This window comes from Austrofundulus limnaeus, unplaced genomic scaffold, assembly GCF_001266775.1.
Source record: "Austrofundulus limnaeus strain Quisiro unplaced genomic scaffold, Austrofundulus_limnaeus-1.0 Scaffold1399, whole genome shotgun sequence".
Lineage (NCBI taxonomy): Eukaryota > Metazoa > Chordata > Actinopteri > Cyprinodontiformes > Rivulidae > Austrofundulus > Austrofundulus limnaeus.
In genome coordinates this window covers 15,867-38,287 of record NW_013953801.1, presented here as the reverse complement: position 1 = coordinate 38,287, position 22,421 = coordinate 15,867, and the positions used below count along the sequence as shown (strand labels likewise).

The 22,421-nt window shown below is 41.1% G+C and overlaps 2 protein-coding genes across 7 annotated transcripts in view; both read right to left on the bottom strand.

Annotated features, from left to right (window-relative positions):
* Positions 1-605: 605 nt before the first annotated feature.
* On the bottom strand, positions 606-12,249 carry p4hb (prolyl 4-hydroxylase, beta polypeptide). The gene is made up of 11 exons (XM_014032233.1): positions 11,947-12,249; positions 10,701-10,907; positions 8,545-8,678; positions 8,300-8,437; positions 5,742-5,846; positions 5,538-5,663; positions 5,236-5,436; positions 4,079-4,199; positions 3,479-3,660; positions 3,082-3,189; positions 606-1,766 (listed from the first exon to the last, which is right to left on the bottom strand). Exons 1-11 carry the CDS (start codon positions 12,083-12,085, stop codon positions 1,692-1,694), a joined length of 1,536 nt encoding a protein of 511 aa, XP_013887687.1. The 5' UTR covers positions 12,086-12,249; the 3' UTR covers positions 606-1,691.
* Positions 12,250-15,183: 2,934 nt separating this feature from the next.
* Positions 15,184-22,421, bottom strand: part of pecam1b (platelet and endothelial cell adhesion molecule 1b) — an 18,949-nt gene continuing 11,711 nt past the window's right edge. For 2 of the 6 annotated variants that reach the window (XM_014032226.1, XM_014032228.1), the window contains 5 exons: positions 18,500-18,553; positions 18,326-18,412; positions 17,930-17,989; positions 16,221-16,243; positions 15,184-15,574 (listed from right to left, as the gene is read on the bottom strand). In XM_014032226.1, the coding sequence (XP_013887680.1) occupies positions 15,473-15,574; positions 16,221-16,243; positions 17,930-17,989; positions 18,326-18,412; positions 18,500-18,553 (326 nt within the window). In that variant the 3' untranslated portion in view covers positions 15,184-15,472. Of the gene's footprint in view, positions 15,575-16,220; positions 16,244-17,929; positions 17,990-18,325; positions 18,413-18,499; positions 18,554-20,543; positions 21,084-22,421 lie in introns of those variants that run through there. The other 4 variants (XM_014032229.1, XM_014032230.1, XM_014032227.1 and 1 more) reach the window with 3 other exon arrangements.

Genomic DNA, 22,421 nt, shown 5'->3' with positions numbered 1-22,421 from the left:
TTAAAATTACATAAAATTAGGATTCAGACCAAATATTAAAGTATTATTGTAAACAAGACAAATTAAGTCGTATCTGGATCCACTTCTACCAGAATGACCTATAGGAGTAATTTGCAGGGGGGTTAGGGCCCTACAATCATTTGATCCTGTCAATACCCCCCCTCCCCCCAATAAAATGATTGGCTAGATTGTTAATATATGAAACTATATAATRGGTTTCCATATAATTTTGTTGTTCAAGAAATGTTTTAACTGAAGATCATTGAATTTATACTAGAGGGAAAAGGGGCAGATGTAAGATTTTTTCTTCTGCCACCTTTCATTTAATTTTATTTGTATTTTCTTTTATTGTACATAAAATTAAGATAACATATTAGAAAAACAGATTATGTAGGAATATATTTTTTAGTTACTGGGCTCATTTTTACACAAATCAGCTTCTGCAAAAACAATTTTCCTTCTTGTTCTGCTCATTCTGACCAGGATGCATTGAAAATTTTCTCCTCAAAATAAATGAAACTTAAAATATGTAGCTGTCAATTTGTTCTTTCCATTAGCTTACATTTCACACAAACATTAAAAAAAAAAAAAACACCAAAACAAGATGTTTTTTTCTGTTTTTATTGGCCACCAATTTAGATTTTCCACATTAATTTCAACAATGATGGAATGTTAGTTTCTCCCCCACCACTGATAAACACCCTACTCTGCTCACAGCACCCCTCGTTCACACACACACACACACACACACACACACACACTAAGGGTGCTGTGAAGAGCCAAAAGGGATGGTGAGGGGTGGGGCTGTGCAACTGTTCCCTCCACTCTTCTCAGACTGAACCTGTCTGCTTCAGTAAACCAGTGAATCTCCCATTAGGCATGAACGCAGTGCGACCCGTCAGAACTGGCTGCAGACACCAACCGGGTCCGAGAATGTGTCCGGAGGGAGGGGGGGGGTTAAATCTGCCCCAACAACTGGGCACAAATACAAACAAAGAGGGTAAAGCTGCGATTGAACAAAAACCTTACTGCAACAGCAATTAAATAAAAACGAGTCAGTAGCTGAACCGTTTGGGAATGAGGATATAAAAGTAAATGGKCCCCCCCCCCCGATAAAAAAAAGTAACTGGTCTGTCTAGATAAATGTAGGGAGGACACTCTTTGTGCTACGATGAGTAAACAGGTTTATCTGAACAAAGACACGCTTTAAAAGAATGGCCCCACGTCCCCTGAGATCGGTCCTTAAAAACCAAACACTGGTCCATTTGTTTTGTTTAAGAGGGAGAAGAACACTGGCAGACCCCCGCCCCCCTTACAGAATAAAAGGTGAGTAAATGTGGAAATTTAACTTCAAAACAAGATGACTTTTTTAATATTTGGTCTAGTGTTGAAYGCAAACAGCTGATATGGAGCCTCGAGGACGAGGCGTTGGTTCCCCGCAGATGGGGTGCGCTGTTCCAAATGTCTCCCACCCCCCAGGAGGGACAAGACCAGTCTGACCAGAAACACAGGATGAGGATGTAGCTGGTGGAGAAACACCTGAGCCAGCCACCGATGGAGCGAGCAGCTGGTTCAGGTTAAAGAAAGGTTAATGTTCACGGGACAGGGAGGGGTCACGAGCTCAAGATGGTGGTTGAAAAGGTTGTAGGGGGGTGGGGGGGTCTCCTCTCCCTCTTCTCTCCTGAAGCTTTTTACAACTCGTCGTGTCCATCGTCTCCATCGTCGTCGCTGCCGTCCTCAGCGTCTGACTCCAGGTCTTCCAAATCCTGAGGAACAGAAACCCGTCAGAACTGGACCCGAAAGAGGAGCGAGACGTTCAAAATGAGCCGAACGTTAAATTTACTTTAATAAAAACATTTCAGGACTAAACCATAACTCATCGCAAACGGTCARGTGTTAGGGCTTTTATTTTAACAGGTTGCCTTAAAAAAATAATAAAATTTTTGTTGTGAAACTTCTGMGACGATAACGTTTTTCAGAGAAGTGTCACTGAATTCTCCAGCTGTGGAGGAAGACGAGGATCTTAAATAATACGGTTAGCATGAATGCTAATATTAAAGTGCCTGTGACAATTTTTTTTAACAAACATGAATACATTTTTGGAAAGATCACATCAATAACATACTGCAAAACAAATTTCCCGTTGCTCAGATGAACAGTTGTTGAGATATTTACATGTGAAGAAACAGGAAGTGATGTCAAAGAGGAATGTTTGAATGTAAACAGAGTTGTTGCAAAAGCTAACAGACTGTAGAGAAGAATCTGATGTTTTTTTAGATTTTTGGTCACTATCAGAGAGACGAAAAAAGTTAGTTTGTTTTAATAAACAAAAACCAGAGAGTTTATTTTATTAGAGTTCCCCTTTGATGTCACTTCCTGTTTCACTTTGGATGAGAAATTTAAAAGAAAGTAGGCCAGTTATGTGACAAAATGGGTAAAATCATGTGTATTGTGCCAAATTTATTGAGTATAAAGATACTTTCTTTACTTTTTTGTATTTAAAGATAGGCATGTCACAGGAACTTAAAGAGGCAACAGGTTAGGTGGCAATAAGGAAACARGTCCTCAGGTCTCAGCACAATAAAATAAGATGGCAGCAGAACAACATGTTATTGAATCATCTGTAGTTTCCCAGCATCCTGCAGCTCGAGTGTCGACACAATAAACCAGTCTCATCTAGAGCTGCTGCCTCATGAACAAGGACAGCTGTCAGCACTGGGCTCACAGGCTCCAAATTCAGCTCTGAATTCACAGAAACTGCATGTATTTAGACACCTGAGACCACCTCACACTCCTCAAGCTGCAGCTCAAATCTTTGAACGTGCCGAGTTCTGCTTTCATCAGGAGGCTCTCGTCTCTGCAGTGAAGCTCAGTAAACAGCTGCGACAGCTGCAGGGAGGATTAGAGACCTGCAGCTGGCTGAGCTGCATTTAGACTGGAGGAGTGTGAAGGTGTTGGAGGAAGCCCTCCATGCTGATGTTTACACTGTTTCAGTGTTGGACACAGGAAGGTCCAGTTCAGTTAATTTCTCAAATTAAACATGAAGAGAAAAAAGTGAAATCTGCAGGTCTTCAGACTCACCTCTGCTTCCCCCTCTTCGTCTCCTGCAGGGGCACCGCCCTCTTTACCTCCACTCTCCAGGAATTTGGTGAATCCTTCCAGCGTCCTCTCCCCGTTATAATCGATCACCTGTTCACAAGGAATTAAAACCTCAGTTTTTGAAATTTAAGTCTTTTACCTCCATAGACTCTGGAGACAATCAGTGCTGAGAGCAGAAAATAAAATATGATCTCGTGGCATCTGTTGGTGCCGAATGAGATTCTATCWGACTCAATGTTAGCTCAACAGTTGAGTTTTTATCTTTTGTAACAGAATAATTTCCCTTTTGTCTCATCTCTGAGCTCTTACAGACCCACCAACTTGGCATTTTACCAGCTGCATCTTAGCTAAAAGCTAACAGGAGTTGTGAAGCGCTCACCTTGTGCTCCTCTCCTGCAGGGAAGAACTTCAGCGTGGGGAAGCTGTGGACCTTGACCGACTCGATCTCGTTGGCTGTGGAGTCCATCTTGGCCACGATGACGTCGGAGCTGTCCTTGTATTTTTCTCCCAGCTGCTCCCAGATGGGGGTCAGCTGTTTGCAGTGTCCACACCAAGGTGCATCTGGAACATAAAGAAACAAAGAGTTAGAAAACTCTAAGTCACGTGTGCTTCAGCTTCACGGTTTAGTGTGAATGTTTAGGAATCTGTCAGGCCTTCCTGTCGTGCATGACTGGCTGCGTTCAGCCAGCCGGACACGGAAAATCCCTCCAAATATAGAGTCCATTGGGACCTGGATGGTTATAAATTAATCCTGCTGCTATATTTAACTTCATCTTTCTGGTATCAGTGTCTGGTAGCACGTTAAACTGCAGTGGGGGGGGGGGGGGGGGGGGGAATCAGCAGGCATGGGAATCAACTCTGAAGAGTTTAAAAAAAAAAGGAGCTCAGATTTGAGTTCCAGACTGAAGTCCTCCTCGTCCACCTTCAAGAGCTGAGCTTCACTAAAACTAATAAATTTAACTTGAGTTGTAAAACTTACAAAATTCCACAAAGACGTTCTTTGAAGGGTTGAAGGCGACCTCCTCGAAGTTCTTGCCCACCAGAACCTTTACGGGGTTCTTGTCCCAGTCTTCTGGGATGTCCTGGCTCATGAGGTGTGGCTGCAGGACAAATTAAGACAAAGCACATTAAAGCAGGGTTGGTGGTTCACGTCCAGTAACACAGAGCTCAGTGTTAAAGTGCCTGTGACATGTAGGTCCAAACAGGAAGTGACATCAAAGGGGAACTCCCTGGTTTGTTTATTGAAACCTTATTTGAACTATGACTTCTCTATGACTGATTAAAATAATCTAATCAGATTCTCCTCTACAGTCTGTTAGCCATTTTAGCATTGCTGTTTACATTCAGACATTGCCCTCTGACATCACTTCCTGTTTCTTCACATGAATATCTCAGCCGTTCTCAGCGGTGTGAAATTTTATAGCTGTGTTTCCATTACAAATGTGCACAAAACTTTGTCGATATTCTGTTAATGTCGAAAAAAGTTTCACAACTGCAGTGTTTCCATTAAGTAAGAAATGTTATTAAAGTCACGTGAATACGTTTGTTCTCATGATGAGTCATTACAAACATGGCAGCGATGGATGTAAACACATAGCATGTTGCTACCACGACACTAGCGCTCATCATCAGAGGAGACGTCGGCGTCTTTTATCGAGGCTTTCCAGAGACAAGTCCCTACTTGGGAGCGGCTACGTATGCTGTGTTTTTGGGAAATTGTAGTCGGTGAGTTTACTATTTTATACTACTTCTGTGATATTACTACTTCCTGTTATTTTCTTCATCATTGTCTTTTTCACCAGTAGAAACAGACGGTTGTTGATCACGTGACTCCTGTGATGTGAACAATGTGTTTCCATTGCAGTTTCGCAAAAAACACCAATTTCGATACGGCCGAAAAACCACTTCATCCTAGCGCAAAAACATTGTCAAACTTATTTTTTTTTAATTGACGTGTTTCCATTGAGCAAATTTATTTTTAAAATTCCAATTTGCGTATTTTAATGGTCAATGGAAACACAGCTCGTTATCAATCTCATCTTTCCCAAAAAAAACAAAACAAAAACAAAACTTTCATTTTAATTATAAAGGTTTGATGTCACAGGCACTTTAATGCCAGCATCGCTCTGCWCCTACCTTCAGTTTCCCCTCGATGAACAGCTTGCAGAACTCCGTGATGCTCTCGGCCGTGATGGCGCTGCTCTCTGGCTTGTACTTGGTCATCTCGTCCTCCAGGGTGATGAGGCGGATGGCGGGACACTCCTCTTTCTTCAGGCCGAAGAACTCCAGGATGCGCTGGTTGTCGTCGATGTCGCTGTCGATGAAGATGAACAGGATCTGAAAAATAAATTAAATKAAGTCAGTTTTCATCCAACAGCAGAGTTGGAACAGCTCAGAGCGACTGTACAAAGATCAGCAGCAGGTAACTCTTCACGTACCTGACCCTTGAAGCCTTCGGCTGCTTTTTTAAACTGGTCCATTTTGTCCTGGAAGTCTGAAGCAGTTTTAGGCAGAAACATCAGGATGTGGGATTTGATGTCTCCTCCGAAGATTTTAGGAGCAGTCTATTTAAAAAACAAAAACCAGCAGTGAACCCAACTGATCAGAAAACCAGGTGCTCTGTTGCCCCGCCCCCTCCTTACCTGCTCTGTAAACTCGATGACCAGAGGCAGCTGGTTGGACTTCACAAACGCCAGGAGCTTCTCCTTGGTCAGCTCTCCATCGAAGGTGTTGCGGCCTTCGTCAAACTGCCAACAGACAGAAATATTATCCACCTGCTGCCGCCGCTGCTCTGCTTGTGAACACCACCTACATTTACCGGACAAACCACTTTAAACTCTCCGGAGCAAAGCTGCTTTTATTAGGCATCAATAACAGCAGGAGCCACATCTCTGCCAAGCTCTTTTCTGGGACACACAATAAAGACGAGCCCCTTCTGAGCTCTGAAACTCAACACTTAATCTCAGCTGCAGTAAACAAGTCAGAAACCTGCTGTCTATTGTAACATAGCCCCCCTGCTTTCAGTGGGTTGGCTTATCTGTAGCCCACATGTTGGTGGTGTTTACAGAGTCAAGTTACCAGCAGGAATCTGCAGGAAGGAGCCATCAGCTCTGAAGGATGACACATCTGCAGCTGCTTCACTGTGAGGAGATGAGACCTGTGAGAAACTCAAACTTCTCTACAGAAAACAAAGCTGAAACTGCAGCTTWGTCACATTTTACAGCTGGAAGGTGACGTTCAAACACGCTCACACTCGATGACTTCACCTCTACAAGCAACACGATGGACTTTGACCCAGTTTGACAAATCACACCGACAGTTCTGATAAAGCTAGACACGTTTCAAAGCAAGTTCAGGAAACCTAAAAACCACAAGAACCACTTATCTCAGCGAGCAAAACCTCAGTAGAGCGTTAGCATAGRGTCAAACTAAAATTTAGATTTATTTTTTCCCGCTTAAGTGGTACGGCTGGGTATCAATTCAGATTTCCCAAATCGATTTGATTTTTAAACTAGTTAAGGATATCAAGCAGTAACACGTTTACTTTGATATGTAAGGCATTCTCAAACTAATTCTGCAAATACAAACTAATTCTAACTTGGTTTGTTGGTAAAATTATAAACATTAAGGGCAAACTTTTAAATTGGAGTTTAATCTTGAAACAAAACCATTTCAAGTTTCAAAGGGTTTAAACTAAAAAGGAATTGTTGGATAGTTTCTTTAAGAAACTAAGAATAATTTTCTTGATTATTAAGAAGTGATGGAATAAGGTTAGAGGAGAAGAGGTGGGATAATATAAATGTATACTTCTGCCCACTCTTTTGAGTGTATGAAAATTGTATATTTGTAATGTTTGTTAGCTTCTAGTTCAATAAAACTTAAGGAAAAAAAAAACTTCAGCTAAAACATTCCATCACTGAATTACATTAAGATGTTTCATAAATTTATAACTAAACAGTTTTGTTAATTTCTACATGCTGAGAACAGTTTCAGATGTACATACAGTAGTTTTGGTTCGAGCCACTTGAAGCTGTATTTCCTGCTACCGCCTCRGAGCTCAAATCTTTGCAAACAGAAGTTGTCCTGGTTTCTGTTTTCTTTAAGTTCAGCTGAGAATCAGCTGTAATGTTGGTGATTCTTAGTTTCTTTTGTTTTCATCCAGACAACTTGTTGTCGAGAGCCAACGTTAGCACAGACCGTCAACCAGCTGTAAACCTACGGCAAGCCAGGAGTGACACAACATGGAAACGTGCAGTTTCATTGCACAAAACAACCGTTTGGTGGGGGGGGGTTGATTTGTTTCCAACTTAATGGAGTGCCTCTGTTTCAGAAACAAAGTTGTTGTACTCCTGTTTTTTTGTAGCGAGAGTCTTCAAACAGATTTAGCAGTGAGGTGTTTGTTGCTCCAAGTCTCAGGTTGTGTATCTAACCAGTTCCAGAAAACTGAAGACACACTGCCTGTTTTGGAAGCAGATCCTCTCTGCTAGCTGCCATATTGTCATGTCGTGTACCAAATGTCTTGAGCAACAGGTGGGGTGACCTCTGAACTACAGAAGCCCCAAAGAGTGCACTGGTCGTGGTGGGGGGATCTTTATTTTCCTAAAATCAAATTTGAATTAACTTATTAAATCAGTTTATGACTCAACCCTACAAAGAGGCAAAGTGAGCCAAGTGTGCCGACGTGAGGAGAATCAGCTGAGTTTTAAGAATCTTTGCAGCCATCTGAAACCATCGCCACCCCTGCTGGGTCATCTTGAACATGACCTGCTCCAATAAATCTTTATGGTATTTSAAAGGTTTAGAATTTTCATCTGTAAAGAGTATTCAGCTTCATCATCATCTTCCTCTGCTCTTAGCCAACAGGAGCTACATGAAAAAAGCAGACCACAACCTGATCCAGCCAGTTTCCTCAGCACCTGTAGGTCCACGCACCCGAGTCATTCACAGGTCAGATTAAGCTGCAGAACCAGAGGCCAACAAATGTTTAAAACACAGAGTGACATCAGATGAGCCAAGTTTAGAAACTGACAGGAGAGCACAAGGTCTGCAGCGTCAGGTTGCAGAAGGTGTGGATCAAAAACACAGCAGGGAGCCTTCAGCAGCACGTTGTCATGAGAAATAACAAATAACCCTTTGATATTTTACTAACAGAGCATCTTTAAAGAAATGATGATAGTCATGAGTTAAAATATAAAAAGACCTTCTTAAAGAGGATGATGCRGTCCTTGGACACTTCAAACTTGGAGTAAACGTCGTCACTGGAGGTCATGGCGAAGGGGATGTCATCCACAGCTTCAGCTGCTTTTTCTAAAGCTTTGGCTCCTTCAGACTCTGCATCCTGAACAAAAAAAAATAAAAATAAAAATAAAATAAAAAAAACAGTTCAGCACAACTCGAAGCAGTAAGCTGCTGCTTCTTCTAAGCAGTAAACAGAGGGACTTGTACCTTGAAGAACCCGATGACCGCCACCTCGTTGTCGGCTATCAGAGCCTCCGCCTGGGTGACCTCGCTCAGGGTGGTGACGGCGGGCCCGGTTCGCTTCTTCAGCCAGTTGACGATGTCATCTGCCTGCCTGCCAGCTGCACACAAACAGAACACAATAGGCATCAAACCTCAGCTGATGCTCAGTGATGTGAAAGATTTAATTCTTTTAACCTCTTAAGCCCCAGGGGTTTTTCTTRAAGTCTTTTCTCTAAATACCATGCCGACATGTAATTTAGTTTCTCAGCTTTATTTAAAGATAATTTAAGTAGAGCTTGTAAAAGCTAACACTTTGGAGCTTTCATTAGAAGTGTACGTATTAATTTAAAACAGCTGCTGTGGTTTTCGACATATTGAGGATGGAACATAGTTTTTTTTCACTCACATGAATAATGTTTTCATTAAACAGTATATAACCCATTTAAAACCATAATGAATCAGACTAAAATCTATTGGAAACCATAAATCCACTTGTGGACATCACCTGTGCAAAGATTCATGCTACTAAAATTAACTGGAGCAAAGTTTCAGAGGTTTTAGTAAAGAAATAATTTTATATTTTGTCATTCTGCACAGGACAGAKCATGATGGTTCTGCAGATATCTGATCTATAATTGCAGAAGTTATTTATTTTTTCTTACCTGCCTGAAAAGACTTGTTATTGAATGTTTGTTCTTTTGAAAAATTATCCAAACATTTATTTGTCACCATATATATTATATAAAATAATGAGAAATTATATTTGATTTCCGTTGGATCAAATTCACTCAAAATCAAGTGTAAAAAATAACRAATACATTTTATAACATTTAGGCATCTACTTTGACTTACTTTTTAAAAGTATTTTTTTTCCTTTACAGCTTTGCAACAATCCCATTTTGTACAGTTTTACTCTATGATTCAACTGCTTGATGTTTAAACTGTTTGGTGAATGTAAAAATAGTTTCTATGAGTTTTTAGTTTTCTATTGATACCAAACATGTCCAGGTTCAACTGACAGATCTTAAGTCAAGAATTTAAAAGTAAATCTTGTACATGCATGCTCACAACTGCTCACAACTGCTCACAACTGCACACAACTGCACACAACTGCACACAACTGCACACAACTGCACACAACTGCACACAACTGCACACAACTGCACACAAACAAGGATTAAATCCTGGGTTTTCTAGTTGGTCACTGATTGAAGTCTTGTGTTTTCTCGATGTATATTTCACATATCTAATATTTCACTCTCTCCCATTACATTTCACTTTTTGCTTCTTTAAAAAAGTCACTGATGAAGAAGAACAAATAAACTAATAATCAGTTCTGCTTTCTAATGATGTGACTTAAAAAAAGAATTTAAAGAAAAAAAAAAGAGTTGTTTTGCATGGGGCTCAAGTGGTTAAGAAGAGGGGAAAGAAGATTACTTTTAGAAACTCCTCCAATCATTTTGCCTCGTTAATTCAACTCTTGCACTGAGGCATTAACCRCCAAATCCTTACTTTGTTGTATCAAAGATGAAGAATAAATCAAAGCCAATAAAACCTTGTTTCTGTCTTTGAAGCGAGGCCTGACTGATGAGTTGAACAGGTGATGCAACACTGTGGAAATCTCATCAATGAAGCACACGAGGCGGTGCGGGACGCAGTCGTGGCCTCGGGCAGCATGCAGGAGGAGGCTGCTTCTAGAAGCTGGATTTAACCCCCGACTAGTCATTTCCACAAAACCCACTTCCAAACCTGCTCCACCTCCCTTCACACACAGTCAGGCTCAGGCCAGAGTGGAGACGTGAAGAAATGCACATCCGTCTGTCCCGACTCAGCTTCCACGTGAGGGGAACGTGCCGAGGAGGCCACACCCACTTTCTGCCTAGTAGGTGTTGTTGAAAGCCGATTGGCTGGCTCGTTTTTATTTTTTGCTGCTGTGCAGATCAGATTACCATCATGAAGAGACTCGGGGGGCATCCACAATACAGTTTATAGAATGTGTTTAGAGAACTACAGTCTTTGAGAGCAGTTACAGATTACAGCCCTTTAAACTTTAAAACATGCATTAACCAGAATCTTACTTTGGTTTTATCAGTAATGTTCCTGATCGAAGGTTGTTTGATGCAAACATGTCGCTCGCTCACCAGAATACTCTTTGGGAGACTCTTTATCTCCGCCCTTGAAGAACTTGATGGTGGGATATCCTCGGACGCCGTACTCCTGCGCCAGCTCCGTCTCCTCGGTGGCGTCCACTTTGCCCAGGCGGATGTCCGAACTCTGGGCCTTCAGCAAGCCGGCGGCCTTGGCGTACTCCGGAGCCAGGGCCTTGCAGTGGCCACACCATGGTGCATCTGTGGAGCAGAATCAGAGGTTCACATCTGCTCAAAATGAGAAAACCGATCATAGATACTTTCATGTGGATTTAAAAATGAYAAATAATAGAAGCAGTGGTATTTAATCTGTTATTAAACATATTCATAAAAYCCTGAAATTTAAAAGAGTAGAAGAGCAAATATTAAAGTTAAAGCTTTCACTAGATCTAGAAAAGAAAGTCCGACTCTTTTGCAACGCTTTATTCCTGAGCGTTTGATCACGCACCAAATCAGAAGTGACACGTCAAATAAAGTGACCAGCATTGCATCACCTAGATAAAGGACTAAAACGTCCTTGTTCAAGTCCTGTCCATGTAAACGTGCGGGAACTTTTGTAAAACTTAAGTACACGTCAACCCAGCTCCAACCTCCAGCCCAGAACACGCCCAGCTGACACAGCCAGGCTTCCGCCCCCTCCATGGAGCTTCTCCCTTCACATGGACGCTGTTGATTGGTCCAGACAGCTGTCACTCAACTATGTGGGCGGGGAAAATCTGACAAAAAGAGTAGTGGGATGGACTCCACAAAGTACTCTTAAAGTATTTAATAAAACCCATACCCCGCGGCTTTAAAATACAAAATATAACCTGAAATAATCACATAAAAACCTACAGGAAACACTGCTCGTCTGGTGTGAACACAAAAGTGAAAGTTAAGTGACAGAAACCGCAGGAGGCAATCGAAACTTCTCGTTACAGATTAGCTAAAAACGCAGATCGTTCCCAAAATTACCCTGAGAACGAAATTCTTCACAACACCCCGGAGATTTTCATCACTCCTACATCGCARTGGCTAAAACGAAGCTAACTTTTTMSTGCTAGCTAACCGAATGTAGCGCAAAACAGTTCAAAAGAAGCAGCAAGCTCACTCTTAAATTATTTTGTTTGTTCATATAAGGAATAAAAAGGCCACGGAGTGCACCGARTAGTTCAGTCCTGTTAGCGGCTACCAGCAGCTGATAAAGTTGAACACAAACCCCAGAGAAAGCTAGCCTTCGCTAACACACGGCTGTACTTACAGAACTCCACCAAAATGTTGGGGTGAGCTTGAAGAGCCTCGTCGAAGTTACTTTTCTTCAGCACCAGAACATCTTCTTCTTCTACGATCTCAGCTCGGCAGGCTACAGCCAAGGTGCACAGGAGCCAAAACTTCAGCATTTTTCCGTCGAGTTTTTTCTTCCGGTCAGGGAGAGGAGGCTCAGCCGCGGAGAAGTGAGTCACTTCGTCTTTARTCGGTTACTTCCCTCTTGTTTAGSGGGTTCGGGCGAGTAGCTGGTAAATTTTGTGTCTACCGCTACTAACGTGGCAGTGCACGGAGAAACCGGAGGGGTCAGCCGCAGTGCGCATGCGCATTTATGAGGCAGCAAGCTGTTCGTGTTGAAATGTGACTGGACCGCAGCGCGCGCCACCTGGAAGTGAAACAGATGCGTCGAAACGCGCAGCAGATCTGCATTAAATCATTAAAAACACAACAAAACCGAGCCGCGCTCGGTGCTCAGCAAACATTTATTTATATTTGTARAAGGAAGCACAAATCCTGCATTAAAACACCAAACAGCACACTAAAAACGGCTGGGTTAGAAAATGGTCCAGTTTGTAACCCACCACTGGGTTCAATTAGGATTTGCCAACCCTGGTTATAGAAAACAGTTTATGGAACAAAAATATAAAATTAAATGTAAGTTACCAAAAATGTTGAGTTAAATGTGTTTTATTTGGGCGTTGGTAAAAATCTCTGAGTCATTAGAGTCCAGAGTTCATCGCCACATCAGAGGTCTGAAGTAGAAAATCAATACAACTATTATTGTTTAGTACACAAATTTTATTTTATTGTACTATCCACCGCAACTCAAACAAATCTGATGTTTCCAAAAAGCTCTGAGAGATAAATGAAAGGAAACATTCATTCATTCATTCATGTACTATCCACCGCAACTCAAACAAATCTGATGTTTCCAAAAAGCTCTGAGAGATAAATGAAAGGAAATTTATTAAAACACAAATTTGGTGCTTCATCTCATCAGTTTTATTTCACCTGTTAATTTAGATTTTTGCCAAATCATCATCAGGTTTTTGAACAACATAACAGGCTCTCAAACAGACAAGGGCTTTGAAAATGTGCCTCTCTGATGGTATGGGGTTGCATTAGTGCCTCTGTTACAAGCATCCTCCATTAAAATAACCCTTTAATCTGCTTTATCTGCCTCTAAAGACGGAGAAAAATAAATCAGATTGTCTTTCTGATGGAGACGGAGTGCAGCAGGAAGTCCAACAACAGAGAGGATGGACAGAGGACAGAGTAATTCAAATGTTTGATGACAGTTGGTGTATGGAGACGGGGAGATGAGCCTTTAATAAACCAGCTGCAGGGACCTGCAGTCCTTCAGGTGATCAGAGGACGTTTGGTCAGGATGTGACGCAGGGTTTTAATAAATTGCACTGATGTCCTGGTCAGAATGATCAAGGCCCACTCTTATTATGCAGTACATTAGAGGAAAACCAGTTGATAAAAATTCATCATTTTTTTAGACATTTTTATTGCATGTTGAATGAATCAGCTTCTGTGTTTGAAACCATCTCCAGATCAAGACTTCAGCTGATGCAAACAAGCAGAAAGTACATTTTGTGATGCCAGATTCATCCGGCCACACGCATGTTCCTGTTGTGCAGAAACAAGATCACCGTAAGAATTACTGAAGCGTTTCTGTGAGCCTTGGCTTCAATTTGCTCAGCGTGCTTTCATAAGTAAGAGTGACTCAACAGTTTTATCTTCCTGTTTGCTCCACGTCTGCTTCTTTAGAGACAAATTCATCTAACATTTCCCTTTTAGCCCATTTTCTTCATCAACTGCATTAATAATAAGTTAAAAAAAACAAACAAACAAACGAGCCAGGGAGAGTTTTTGTTTGATAAAATCATCCACTAAAACCTTAAAATAATGCAGCTGCTGTTTAAAACGCCATTAACTTTGCAATATTAGCAAAGAAAAAACAAAGAGAATTTAAGTGTGGGAATAAAAGCATCATTATAGTCACCGTGGTAACACCCGTGCCRCTCACTCCCTGACTGAAACCTTAAAAGAGGCAGAACCCCCCAAAACATCAGTATTTTATGTAGGAGGCATGACAAATTTTAAAAAGTTCACTTCCCTTGTTTGTTCTTTTGACTCCTTCAGATGTCAGAAAATATATGTATATTTCACATTTTAATTTACTTCTTACTGTCACAGAGAACTGGTTTTGTGCGTTGAATAATTTTTGCCACAGGATGGAGTAAAGAGTTAAAAARAAGGAAAAATGAAAGAAACCTCTGATGTCTGATTCTGGCACAATGGCGCCGTCTAGTGGTGAAAACATAGAAAAGCAGCCGGTTGTTTTCATCATGGTGGACAGGATGCTGCAGGTTTTTTAAATACATGTTTGACTTTCAGCTGTGGTGGGCAGCACTAATCTGAAAATTAGTTCCACTAGCCCTAAAGCACTAACTCWAATATTTAGGTCCACTAATTCTAAAGCTCTAAAATAACCCAGTCAACCCATGAACGTTCTTCAACAGACAACGAGTCACATGTTGCTCTCTAAAGACTGATCACTGACATTCAGCTGGATTTGAGTTCACATATTGTCACCTGGTGGATCAGTGACACACATATGAACACAATGTGTGWCAGTTTTCACCCTCAGCTCTTAATAATGTTGATCAATAACATTTATAGACCTCAGTTAGTGCTTATAAATTTAGCAAGTGCTAATCCACTATTAAATTTTAAAAATTAGCAAAAGCCCTAAAGCACTAATCAGGAAATTAGTTCCCCTATTAGTGCTAGGGCAGAGGTTCTGAAASTGGGGTCCRAGGACCCTCAGGGGTCCYCGAGAGGTATCTTGGGGGTCCTCAAAAAATGTCACTAAATTGTTAATTTGGTTTTTATTTTTAAAAATGCGCGGAGAACAATGAACTAATAAAACAAACATAATAAACTTAATAAAATATATATTCCCATGGCATTTAGGGGTTGAAATGACAATGAATTATCTTTTCAAACAGCATGAGGTTTATGAGGGGGTRCCTGGAATTTTTTCACCCTTGTAAGGGGTCCTCAGARCCAAATGGCTTGAGAKCCCCTGCCTTAGGGGAACTGTGCCCACCACTGCTTTTCATTAATTTACAACACAAGCTAAAAACATGGCTTCAGATTCATTTTTCTCCTGGTCGATGACATAAGAATGATCTTTTTCTCAACATAAAGATGATCTCAGTTTAAAAAGAGTTTCAAGGTTTTTATTGAATGTGAAAAATATTTACATCTTTTCTGCAGCCTGTTGTTAGACAGGAAACTAACTGGTGAGGTTTCTGTTGAAGGGACGGAGTGAACGAGAGGGAAAAATAAACATCACAGCAGGAGACGTTCTTTGTTAATCCAAAGAAAAGGTGAGTAGGTCTTCTTCTTCTTCTTCTTCTTCTTCTTCTTCTTCTTCTCCAAGAGACACCTTCAGTCTGAGGGGTTACAGGTAACAGGTAACCCAGCCTTACGTTCACTTCTCCTGGTTAATCCACCAGCACCGGCAGGTCTGAGCAGTTGTTGCCCTCCAAGCGGTTCTGACTGATCTCGGGCTGTTCACCGTTCACCTCGGTGTACTTCACCGAACCCTGCGGATGAATCAGAACCATCAGACAACAGAACAAACACGGTGACACACATTTACCGTGATGATTGTTGATTATTAGAGACATTTTCTCAGAGAAAAAACAGTCAAATGAAGCTGCAGATGTGGTGATAAAATGTGACCCTCTTTCACTTCCTGATGTCACTTCCTGTTTATTTTTTCAGCTCCTTGGCCTGGGCCGCCTTCAACACCATGTAGGGACAAACAGCAGGGCCTCCAGAGGCAGTGATTACCAGGAGACAGCATGTGGGCCGAGATGGGTTTGACTGAACCGCAGCTCTGATGTGAGCAGCTGATAGGGAAGGAAGCTTCGGCCCAAACGCCTTTGTTCATGTCTGGAAACTCTGACGGCAGCTTCCCTCCTGATCTGGATTACTAAGACCAGGAGGAGCAGACAGGACCCGACCCAGGACGGACCCGTCATCCCTCAGCTGATCATCACCAAGTGTCACGCTTTCAGCTGAATCAATCCTGTTTTCTGTCAAACTGTGATAATCACAGAAACTTAAAAACATTTCATTTGTTCAGAACCAAAGGAAATGAATCTAAAGGGAAACKTTTAGATAAAGGAGCGTTAATTCTGTTTGATACCTGTGAGAGTGAAGGGAAAACACATCAGTTTTACTCACATAGTCATGATGATCAGCAGCACCTGCAGGACGAAGCAGCAGCAGTTAAACATCAAGCAGTTTTTATTCTCTTCCTTTATAGTTTCTTACAAGTTTTAGCACATTTTAGCTTTTAGCTCTGGTTTTACAACATACAGATTTTAGCTTCATTTTTTTTCTGGGGGGGGGGGGTGTTGAGATTTTAGCCACGTAGTCTGCTCATTTTTGCGTTTAGCTACAATTTAGCATTTAGCTACTGTTCTTTACACTTAGTTTTTAGCTACATTTTTACTACATTTAGATTTTAGGTTCAGTTTAGCTAATTTAAATTTTTAGCTACAGTTTCTGTTTATTTTAGCTTTTAGCTGCAATTTGCTTGATTTGAATTTTTAGCTTTGCTGTTTTTACTTTTAGCTACAAATAAGCATTTAGCTACTGTTTGGCTACATTTAGCTACCGTTTTGCTGCACTTACATTTTAGCTACAGAAATGCAAATCTTAAAATTTAGCTATGGCTTTAGATAGCATTAGCTACAGATTAAGCTCATTTTAGCCACAGTTTAGCTGAGCTTAGCTTTTAATTATTTTTGTTAATTTTAGCTTTAGCTACTACTGTTTTTTAAATTTTAGATCTTAGCTCTGATTTTACTACCTTTGGCTTTTAGCTTCAGTTTTTGTGAATTAGATAATTAAAATTGCTTTGCTTTAAGCTACAATCAAGCATGTAGCTACTGTTTTGCTATACTTACTTTTTATCTAGTAGTTTTTGCTGTTTTTTCTAACTTTAGCTTTTAGATACAAATGTGCCAATTTTGGCTTTTTAGCTCTGATTTAACGACCATTGATTTTTYGCTTCAGTTTTATGAATTAGTGATTTTAGCTACAGTTTCTGCTAATTTACCTTTTTCGCTAACATTTGGCACTTAGCTATGGTAGTAGCTGAGAGTCATCATCATCAAATGAGCTAAACTTTAGCTGGTAGTAGCTGAGAGTCATCATCATCACCATAAAACAAGCTAAACTTCAGCTGGNTAGCTGAGAGTCATCATCATCAAATGAGCTAAACTTTAGCTGGTAGTAGCTGAGAGTCATCATCATCACCATAAAACAAGCTAAACTTCAGCTGGTAATAGCTGAGAGTCATCATCATCAAATGAGCTAAACTTCAGCTGGTAGTAGCTGAGAGTCATCATCATCAAACGAGCTAAACTTCAGCTGGTAGTAGCTGAGAGTCATCATCATCAAACGAGCTAAACTTCAGCTGGTAGTAGCTGAGAGTCATCATCATCAAACAAGCTAAACGTCAGCTGGTAGTAGCTAAGCTAAACTTCAGCTGGTAGTAGCCGAGAGTCATCACCATCACCATAAAACAAGCTAAACTTCAGCTGGTAGTAGCTGAGAGTCACCATCATCATCTAACAAGCTAAACTTCAGCTGGTAGTAGCTGAGAGTCACCATCATCATCTAACAAGCTAAACTTCAGCTGGTAGTAGCTGAGAGTCATCATCATCATCACCATAAAACAAGCTAAACTTCAGCTGGTAGTAGCTGAGAGTCATCATCATCATCAAACAAACTAAACGTCAGCTGGTAGTAGCTAAGCTAAACTTCAGCTGGTAGTAGCTGAGAGTCATCATCATCAAACAAACTAAACGTCAGCTGGTAGTAGCTAAGCTAAACTTCAGCTGGTAGTAGCTGAGAGTCATCCTCCTCAGTGAGTTTTAACTCACCATGAGCAGAGTTCTGCAGCTCGCTGTAAACCGTGTCCGTTCCTTTCCTCGGAGGAGTAGCTGAAGGCAACAAACACACAGAACATCAAACACACTTCGGCTGATATCATCTCGTTTCAAACGAACTCCTAAAAATAGGAAGAGGCCGCGTCCCACTGACGGTCAGCTGCAGACCCCCGATGGGACCCCGAGCCAAAGACCGTGAAGATGAAGGATCCAGCATCAAAACCAGCTCAGTATTTATCTCAGCCCTTCCTGTTTATGAGGACTGGAAATCCCAGCAGCCATCCATGCAGATGGAGGTGTGTTAATTACAGGTAATTAGGCCCCTCCCAGGAAGTGCTGCTGTCTTATCAGCTCTGAAGGAATGTGTCAGAGGCAGAGACCAACGGTTACCTCTGGTTGGGCCAGCCGACCGTGGATGAACCACCTCTGTGTACTCCACCTCAGGCTCGTTGGACACGGTGCTGAACTCGTCGATTTCTGCAGCAGAAAAAGAAAATAACACCTCGCACCTCGGTTGATACTTCAGATTACTGAAACATCTTTACACAGATGTGAAAGTCTCACCTGATTCAGGTTTCCTATGACTCCACACACTTTCCACAGCTCCAACCACTGGCCCTGAAACACAGAAACATCACATTTAGCAGCTTAATTGTAATAATTTTTAGAAAAATAGGATTTTATAAAAAATAGCAGCTTGAGTTAGTTATCTATGCAAACACTAAAAATTTAATCCATCAACAAAAAAGCCCATTTCTTTCACTCTGATTGGACAAACCACCTTCTAAGTCACCTGTCAAACWTAAGGCCTGTGGGCCAAATGTGGTCCACCACAGCATTTTATGTGGCCCACGAGAGCTTCAAAGATGCTTTAAAGCCATTAACTACATCTAATTCTAAAGTGTAAAACCTCCATTTCGAAGCATTTTCATTAGCTACTTTTGCTGTAGCCCAGTTGTACTGGGAAGTGGGAATTTCCCACTTACAAGTCAGAAATTTAAACTGTAATGTCCCTTCAGTGGGAATTCCCTGTTGGAAAGTGGGAGAGTTCAGAATTCAACACGGCAGCTACTCAGCACAGTTTAACAGTGAGTAGAACTCTTATTTTACTTCTAATAGTATWTCTGTTTTATTTCACAGTCAGACCTAATCTCATTATTAACTGATTCTGTCTCCAGATTAGGACTCAGCTGTCTCTTAATCTGAAACTCCAGCAACAAACGTGACAGAAAGAGAAAACCGTTTCCTCTCAGTGAGCTGCAGGAGTGAAGACTACCAGCGAGGACAACAGGACATCATTGATAATGGATCCTTGTGGACTGCAGGCTGTGGACCGAGGACTCCTGGACGTGTCTGCAGGGATTATCAGATTAATCAGTTGTTTGTTGAAGGGGCGGAGTTTACATGTTCTCCCCATGGACTTGTCTTGTTTTGTAATCTGGTTTCCTCCTACAGATCAAAATTATGCATCTTATGTGCGTCTTATTTGTCTTCATGTGTCCCTGTGATGGACTGGAGACACGGTGTCCCCAGTCTTTAWGGCTGAAACAATAGCAGCATCAAATAAACAGATGTTGCGTCTTCGACTGCGTAAACAGAATTCCTCGGCTCAAACAAACACAACGGGTCGGTAATTCGGCAGCAGCTGCACAACAAACTCTGGCAAAGACAACTTCCAGTTGGTAATATAATCTCATGTAATCTCACACTGGGCCCGACTGAGGCCGCCATGACTAATTTCCTCCCTCTGCTGCAGGCATTCAGAGAAGCCGGGCCCAAAACAAAACAAAGCCAACATGTAGGAAATACCGCTCAGACTCCACTGTTCCAACGTTTCAAGGAAGTCTCTGCTGTGCTTCTTGGTGTTCAGGAAGTGAATCGATTTCATGTTTTGTGGTTATTCTCCTCTCAGATTTGAACTGATTGTGGAAAACAGCAAAACACGAATCAAACAATRATAAACAAATTGGAAATGTTAGGGTGTAAATAAGTAAACAAAAACAGAAAGCAATGATTTGCACATCGTAGAAACCCATTTTTTATTCTTGAAAAACGGTACACTATAAAAAAGCACAGTTTTTCAGAAACAATAAAGTTATTTTGAATTTTACGGCAGCAATATATCTAAAAGAAATTGCTTCAGGAGCAACAAATAGCTGTAAAACCTAGCAGTGCTAATAAAAAACAGCCGAAGGACCAAGTTAGTAAGAGGAGTTGGTATGAAAAGCATTTTATAGAGGCTGAATGTCTCAGGAGTAAAGATGGGCAGAGGGTTTACCAGCCCGTCAACACCTCTCTGCCTCGCTGATGGTATGGGGTTGCATTAGTGCCTCGGGCATGGCAGCCTGCATGCCTAGAAAGTCTCCAGAATTCAGCATAAAATCCTGCATAAACTCGTGCAGAACCAGCTTTTCAAAGCCATGTTGCTGCTGTAAAATTCTAAATACAATACCATTAGTTTCAATGTTTGAGGAGTTTACTCTGTTTCATTATAAATATATTTTACACAGCTTTCCAGTCTTTGAGGGTGTAAATGAATTCAGTCCCGGCTGGAAGAAAAGAGGAGGAAAGTGAAAGAAAGTATGAATGAAWGGCTCTGACACGCCTCTAAATAAAACCAACATCTTTATTCTACAGGACTCTCYTCCAGAATCATTTCAGGGACAAACAAGAATATATACAAACATTTCCTGTGGCGGAGCGTACAGACCAGGATCACCAGGTCAACTTTAGAAACATGCAGGTGAGGAAAACACGCCGGTCGGTTACAGACAGTAAAGTCAGGACGGGAGGAGAGAGGGAGCAGTGGGTCCTGGTTTATTTCTACAAAAATAAAAATAAAATCAATAAACTGAAAATATATTAAAAAAAAGAGTCCAAATGTTCCAGCACTTCATAAACAAGATTTCTTTCCAAAAGTCTTTGAGAGTTGTTTTTTCCTCAGGAACAGAGAAACGAAGCCCCTCCCCCTGCGCGCGGTCTCTACGCTGTTTATTTTATTCATTCAGGTAGTCTCATTGGGACATGAAGACTACAGCGGGGGCGCCGAAGCTGCTCCTGTTGCTGATGTCAGCAGGCAGCGACGCCACGCTAGCTCGCGTCCCATTGGTCACTCTCCCCTCCTTGTCGTCATAGAACGACGCTGCGTCTGGAAGAAGATGATAATGGCCGCTCTGAGCAGGTAAATAAATAAATAAAAAACTACTTCCTGTTAACAGAATCCTACTTTTTCTGCAACTGTGACACGTGCTGAGACATGGAACAGCATGCAACACTGGAAACAAATGAAAATGCAACAACGCACACATTCTGCATGCACACACACCACAAACACGTCCTCTGACCTCTGCATGATTGTTAAAGCTGGATTATTGTGTGAGGGTGAATAAAACAACAGGATGTGTGTGTGTTAGGAAAGGGATGATTATTAAATGATGAAAACTAAACTCTGGATCTCACTGGGCTGCAGCTGATGGAGGGAAACAGGTGAAGAATGTTTGAAACCAGGCAGAACTATTCTGGGCCGAGATCAGTACTTTGTTGCACACCTTCACCCTCGTTACCCACATGCTCATGAGTTCATCTCCTGGAGGACAACTTTGAGTTGAGCAGAAGCAGATTTGGACCAGCTTGTAACGATAATGTGACTTTTTTTCCTGGTTTTTATTTGTCCAGTTTTACTACTTGTCGATTAAGCTCATTCAGGAAAATATTTCAGCTACCTTTATGCTACTTTGGATAGCAATTTGCTGTCTTTATCTTTTAGCTACTGCTCAGCTACTTTCAGGTCTTCGGTGACCTTCTGCTGTTTTTAACTTTTAGCCAGTTTTGCCACTTTTAGCTTTTTAAACAACCCATTTATTTGAGATTTTAGCTATCCTTACGCTACTTTTAGCTAATCCATTTGGTAATTAATACTTATATTTAACCTTGTGCTGCTTTTCACTTTTAGATAGGCCTTTGCTACTTTTAGCTTTCAGCTACCACTCTGCTACTTCTAGCTTTTAGCTAGCTTTTTGCCATTTTAGCTTTTTGTCGGCCTTTGGTAATTTTAGCTTTCAGGTAACCCTTTGCTGCTTTTAGCTAAAATTTAGCTACATTCAACTTTTAGATTGCTTTCTTTAAGCATTTACCTACCCCTTTGCTAATTTAGCCTTTAGCTATCATTATGCTACTTTTAGTTAATCTTTTTAGTACCTAATACTTTTATCTAACCTTGTGCTTCTTTTCGCTTTTAGATAGCCCTTTGTTACTTTTAGCTTTCAGCTACCGCTCTGCTACTTCTAGCTTTTAGCCATTTTTAGCTTTTAGTCAGCCTTTGGTAATGTTAGCTTTTAGGTAACACTTTGCTGCTTTTAAGGTTTAGCTTCTTTTAACTTTTAGATAGCTTTCTACTACTTGAAGCATTTACCTACCCCTTTGCTAATTTAGCCTTTAGCTATCATTATGCTACTTTTTTCTACTTTTATTGTAGCTATTTTTTTAC